Genomic DNA, 6,119 nt, shown 5'->3' with positions numbered 1-6,119 from the left:
GCTCAGAAGAGATTTATTCAATGAGTGAATCACTCTGCAATACCGAGTTGGTACACGTGTGGCCATAATTCATCTTTGAGCAGAGATCGACGGGTTTCAGGAATCTGAAAAGGTGTCGTTTAACCTGGACCTGTAAGTGCACCTGGGAGCTGGGATTGGTGACAGGCAGTCCAGGTGGAGAAGTCAGGCTGCATAGAGGCAGGCTTGGTGACAGGGCAGCAGGAAGGGAGGGATCCATCAGTCATTCCTGGCTGGAGGGCTGCTCAGCTAGGTAAGAGGAGGTCAGGTGGTGGGAAGCTTTGAATGCAGCCTGCCGGTGTTCTACTGAAGCTGGGACTGGCAACATTATCTGTGGGGGCCAGTTTCAAAGGTCAAGATGATGGTGGCCCAGACCCATGGCCATCCGGTCAATTCTGACTCGCTGTGACCCCACGTAGGGTGTCTGGCTCAACTTGCAAATCAGAGTGGGGCTAACTTATAGCCGTAATTGATCTTGATGGGAGCCGATCACCTCAGCTCTCTCCAGACCGGCAGACCTCGCAGCTAGGAGTTGGACGCTTACCTAACAGCACCACCAGCTTGCCTTAAGATGACAGCAAAGCTAAGTATCTCTGTGCCTCAAAACAAATTCACTCAAGCCGATTCTAACCTCTAGCAACCTTATAGGGCAGGGTAGAACCCCCTCTGTGGGTTTGCCAGACAGTAAATCTTGTCTTTTCGTCTTCTTTTAATCATTTTATTGGGGGCTCATACTACTCTTATCACAATCCATCCATCATGTCAAGCACACTTGTACATTTGTTACCACCATCATTTTCAAAACATCTTCAAGACAGTAAATCCTTATGGGAGTAGAAAGCCTCATCTTTTGCTTGGGAAGCAGCTGGTGGTTTTGAACTGCTGACCTTGTGGTCAGCAGCCCAATGTGTAGCCACTACACCACCAGCGCTCCTGAAGCTAAGTACAGGGTCTTTGAAAAGCCTGTACGGATCACGCGCACACAGCCATGAAGGCAGCCCAGCCCCTAGAACACACGGGACCTCTTGGTGGTCTAGGAGTGTAGAGATGCGGCTTGAGGTGGGACTGGGGGATGACTATTCTGGCGCAGCTGACGGCTGGGCAGGAGGTTCTGAGCTGAGCCCAAGAGGGGCAGGTGGCGGGGTGGGGGAGGGCTGGCAGTCAGAGGGCAAAGGGGAGGCAGGGGTTGCAGCTTATCTAAATAGAAGCGTGGAGTGGGTAGAGTTGGGTCCCCACTTCCTTTGCTCCTCCAAGCTCTCCTCTTTTCTGCCCCAGGCCATAGAGGTGTTCTCCGGCATTGGAAACGGCGTGTATCGCCCTCTTGCCACCAGGGGGCGGATCATTCTCACAGATTTTCCAAGGAATTTGGGGTAGGGGGGGTGGGATGCACCCTGTCCTCCTCTCTTCCCCTCTTTGCCCTGCCTGCCTCCTTCAGTGCCAACTTCCTCAGTGGTTGGATGGGTGCCTGGATGGAGGCAGGGTGGGCCATGGAGAGGTGTCCAAGCTGCCCGAGTGTTTGTTAAGCCTCTGGCTTGTGCCTGTTGCTTTAAGAAGTACTCCCCACATTGCATCTGTTTGGCTGTTGCTCTGATTGATATGGCTAAGGGCTCTCTTCAAGACCCTCCACCTGGGCATGACACGCCAACGTCAGAGGTCCAACCAACTTCACCTGGGTGCTGTAAGTCCAACGTCAGGGATCCAACCAGCTGGGGCTTCCTCTGCTCCTGTACCTTGGGGTACTTGTTGCTTGAGCCTGGTGTCAGGTTCCTGCCCACTGTAGGCTGCTCTTGAGTTCCGGTGGTGGTGGTGGTGGAGGAGGAAAGCATCTTGGATATGATGGGTGGGACAGCTTGTAGCCAGAGAAAGCAGACCGAGCCTCTCACTGTCTCTCTCTAGTGAAATAGTCCAGGGGGAGGCAGGGCGGGTCAAGGGGTCCATAGGGGTTTTCTGGTATAGAAGCTGGGAGGCACTTCAGAGCTCAGGAATACAATGCCCTGACTTTACAGACAGGGACAACGTTGAATCATCGTCATTTTGAACCAGTTTCAATTTTCCACAGTTTCTCTGCCGGAGGAGGGACGCTGGTGTGAGTGAGACTGTCTCTGCTGGCTGTCTTTGCTGCGGCACTTTAAACGGGTAAATGGAATGCAAGGACCTTACCGAGCATGTCAATGTTGAAACAAAAGCATGGATGGGATCTTCTCAGTTTAGGGATGTGGGACTCTGGTTCAGGGCTGTTCTGTGATCTGTCCAACATCACATAGCAGTTTCACTCGGCAGAGCTGGGACAGCGACAGGGGCGGGGGGGTGGGTCCCTAGGATTCGGCGGAGAGACCTCTGGGTCCTCCCGCAGCTGGCTGTGAAGGATGCGGACCTGGGGACCAGAGGATCCCTGAAGGCTAGATGTGTGATGGACAATACGCTTAAAGCCATGGCATGATGGGAGGTCACGGAGGGCAGACAGGCAGGTAGGAGACGATCACTGGGTCTGGCATGTAACTCACACATTGGCAGGTTGGATGAGCCATCCGAAGATGGATTGTATGACTGACTGAGACGCACGGACATGCAGACGGGCCAATCGCAAAAATGGTTAACAGCCTTATTTTCTATTTAGTCAACTAATAAAGCGCGCACTGGTGCTTACGCTCCTCGTTCTAGCTTCGAAAATACCCGAAAACGGACGGAAAGAAACGAAAGAGTCAGACTTGAGTACCACCCCAGGCCGCCGCCGGGCCTCGGGTGTTGCCGGAAATGGCCGACGACAGCCCTCGGCGGAGGGGCGGGACGGGGGCGTGACCAGCTCGCAGCACGCGGAGCCCCTTCGGGTGTTTCCGGAAACTACCGAGCGCCAGGTTGAAGGGGGCGGAGAAAAGTCTGTGGGCGTGGTTGGACAACTCTGGAGCGCTCCGAGTCTCTTCGTGGATTTCCGTAAACAGAGCCGAAACTTGGGTGTCGGACTCGTGGAGTCGCGCGTGCCCCGCGGGGTTACCTTCTTCGGGTGTTTCCGGAACTCACCCGTAGTGTGCGGTCCGGACGGAGGAGGCCCGCCCCCCTCCCGTTCCAGGCCGCTTCGGATGTTTCCGGCTGTTGCCGGCGGAAAGAGCCGAGGGCCGGCGGTGGTGGCGGCCATGTTGGGAGCAGCAGGTCCGGCGGCGGCTGCCTGTGTGCCGGGCGCGGAGCAGTGCCGCTGAGGGCAGGGGAGGAGCGAGGCAGGCGGCCGGCTGCGGCGGCAGAGAGTAGGCGGAGCGGCGCGGCCCGGCCGAGAGGCGGCACAGCCCAGCCGGGGGTCGGGGGGGTGCGGTCCGGAGCCGCTCGGAGCCGGCGCGGCCTAGCCCGAGCGGCGCATCCCCGGGCTGGCGTGAGCGGCTGCCCGGCCTCCCCGCACCCCCGGCCGGGGCCCATGCGGCGGGTGCCCCTGCTGTGAGAAGCCCCGCCCGGCCGGGCTCCGCGCCTTCCCTTCCCTCCCTTCCTCCGAGCTTCTGGGTTCCCTCCCCTGAGATACCGGCGCCATGTCCAGCGCCCGGACCCCCCTGCCCACGCTGAACGAGAGGGACACGGAGCAGGTAAGGAGCCCCGAGGGCTCCCCGGCTTCTCTGGCCGGGCCCCTGCACCTGGCGGAGCCTCCTCCCGCCTCTGCTTGCCTCGTGCCCCTGCTGCCATCCCGCCAGCTCGGCCGCCCTGTCATCGGGCCCCCGGCCCCGAGCCCTGTCCCGGGACCCACCGCGTCCCGACTCCGGCTGCACACTTGCCTCACTGCCAGCCCCCCTCGCGCTCCCCGCCCGCCTGCGCTGCTCCGTGTCACCTCCCCGGCTTCCCCTTCTCCTCCCTTTTCCTCGCCGGGCCCTCTCTGGTCTTCCTCCACCCACGCCGCAAGCAGCCACCCTCCCGCTCGTCGATGAGCACCCCGCGGCTTGTCACGGTTTGTCGTCCACCACTTCCTCCGGCCTGCCGTCCCCCTCCGTGCCGGCTGTCCCCTCGGGCTGGGGGGGCCCCCAGCCCGCGCCCCGTGCCCTCGCGCTTCCCCAGCTGCTGCCGCCCTGGCTGCCCCCCTCTCGATTGCAGCCCACCAGCTCCACCCTCATCACCTTTCCCCATCGGTCGCCCACTCTTTGCTCATCACTTTCCCTTTTCTCCCGGAGCGCCCCGCTTCCTGGCGCTGGCATGTGTTGCTTCCGTGTTTCCCATCCAGCTGTCATGCGCAGTTGCCCCACAGGTTGTCTTTTCGGGCGCGGGAGGGGGGGGGGCGGGCGGTGTTCCAGTCCTCGGTCCCCGGTGAGTGTGTGGATCCCGCGGGTTCTCCTCCCTGGGCTCGGGCTTTTCCGGGCCCGGGAGCGTTTTCTGCAGGCCCGGTCGGGTCGGGGGCCCTTCCCACTTGGCTTTTCGGCCCCACCGAATCACCGCGTCAACACAACCTGTTGCTCAGTCCCCTCCCTGCTGCTCCTGCTGCAGCAAGCTCGGCCGGCTGTGGTCATCCAAATCCTGGTGTCTCCCTGCCCCTGCCCCCTTCTCCTGGGGCTTCCCGCGGGCTTCTAGCTTCCCCCAGTCCCTCCTTGCCCCTCTTCCTCGCCCCTCCCTCACATGGCCTGCCATCTCCAGCACAGTTTCAGGCCTGCTTCTCGTCCTGTTTCATTCCCCCACTCGGGCCTCTCTCCATCCCCTGCTTATTGGCTGACGGTGGCGCCTCCCAGCCCAGGAATTGTGCAGGCTACTTCCAGCCTCAGGACCCCACACTCTCTCCCTTCTCCTAGCAAAGCAATTGCAGCTGCCTTTGGCCACCCAAGCCTTAGCCCTTTCCGTGTCCTTTCACCTCTGAGCCCAGGAGTGACCGCTTCTCACCCGGGCCCTGCTCTTTCGCCATCTCCAGTGGCCCTGGGTGGCCAGTCCACTGCAGAGTCCCCTGCCTGTCACACCCTTCTTGGCGGAGAACTTTACTAGGCCCAAAACTGGACTAGAAAAAAGGAACTCGGCTTCCTGGGGGCTGCTTTTTGCATCCCCCTCAGTTCCCTCCTGAAGGCGCCCTCCTGGGTCTCCCTTTCTTCACCCCCTGCGGGTATTTATTGGGACCCTTTTCTATTCTGTTTGCCTTTCGCTCACTTGTCAGCTGGGCAGTTAAGAACTCAGGAGTTGTGCTGTACCGAGTCAGCTTGTCCTCTGTAAAGGTGGTGGTTAGCCCTTTCGGTGTGGAACACACACACATACACACACAATGTGGAAGCATTACAATGCAACCTGGTGTCGCGGGGAGAGGGCCAGATGGATGGGTCCCTTACCTTTGGTGGGGGGGGGGGTGGCACAGGCGCTGAGAGGGAGGGGCGGTGGGTTCCCACTTCCTCATCGGGCTTGGCAGCTGCTGCTACCTGGCCTCGAGGGCTTGGGAAGCAGACATACATTGCCTGGTCTTCAGGGAAGCAGACACACATTGCCTGATCTTTCTGCCCCTACTGGCCAGCTGTTTGTTTGTTTTTTTTTGACCCACCGGCAGCACTTTCTCCTGCCCCTCTTTGCCCGCCATTGTTCTAGCAGGTTGGCCCTGCTGACCCTGAGGATTTTCCCAGACTGTTGATGAGGAGTTGATAGGAGGAGGCCCAGAGACAGACTGACACCCTCAGGCATGTGGGGGGTGGTGACGGAGCCCCTCCTATCTCCATAAGGCTGAGGGGCTAGGTGCCCTGTGCCAGGGGAGTAGCAGTCTGCCCCAGGACAACTTTGGGCCACTCACTCACTGGGAATGCCATTGCTGCCAGTCTTTAAACCAAGAAGACAGGGAGGGGCTTCTCCAAGAGACCCAGGCAGGGGATGCCAGGAGCCTCAGCCTTTTAGACTAGATCCGACCACCAGGTGTGAGTGAGAAGCCATGCAATCCTGCTGCGATTCTAGCAAAAATTGTCATGGGAACTCCAGGCTTACCCTGCTACTCAGCATTACGGAAAGAAAAGCAGGGAGTTGCTTGGGCTGAGGCTCCCCCACCCCCGAGCTCCCCTAGCACCTCTTTTGGATTTCAACGACTTAGCCTGGTCTCACTGCAAACAAGTAAACACACTCCACTGGTTGTCTTCAAACTCCAGTCCGTTTTCTTGCTTTTTCTTTCCTCTCTTTTT

At 59.4% G+C, this 6,119-nt stretch overlaps 1 protein-coding gene across 4 annotated transcripts in view; it reads left to right on the top strand.

Moving 5' to 3' along the window:
• Nucleotides 1–3,366: 3,366 nt before the first annotated feature.
• The window catches only part of MARK2 (microtubule affinity regulating kinase 2), a 56,067-nt gene continuing 53,314 nt past the window's right edge, over nt 3,367–6,119 (top strand). The window contains exon 1 of one of the 4 annotated variants that reach the window (XM_004713496.3): nt 3,367–3,584. In XM_004713496.3, coding sequence (XP_004713553.1) covers nt 3,531–3,584 — 54 coding nt within the window. In that variant the 5' untranslated portion in view covers nt 3,367–3,530. The remainder of the gene's footprint in view (nt 3,585–6,119) is intronic. The other 3 variants (XM_045297233.1, XM_045297230.1, XM_004713498.2) reach the window with 3 other exon arrangements.

The sequence above is a fragment of the Echinops telfairi genome, unplaced genomic scaffold, assembly GCF_000313985.2.
Source record: "Echinops telfairi isolate 266 unplaced genomic scaffold, ASM31398v2 ScPeMD7_7417;HRSCAF=8455, whole genome shotgun sequence".
Classification (NCBI taxonomy): domain Eukaryota; kingdom Metazoa; phylum Chordata; class Mammalia; order Afrosoricida; family Tenrecidae; genus Echinops; species Echinops telfairi.
This window is presented reverse-complemented; position numbering and strand designations above follow the sequence as displayed.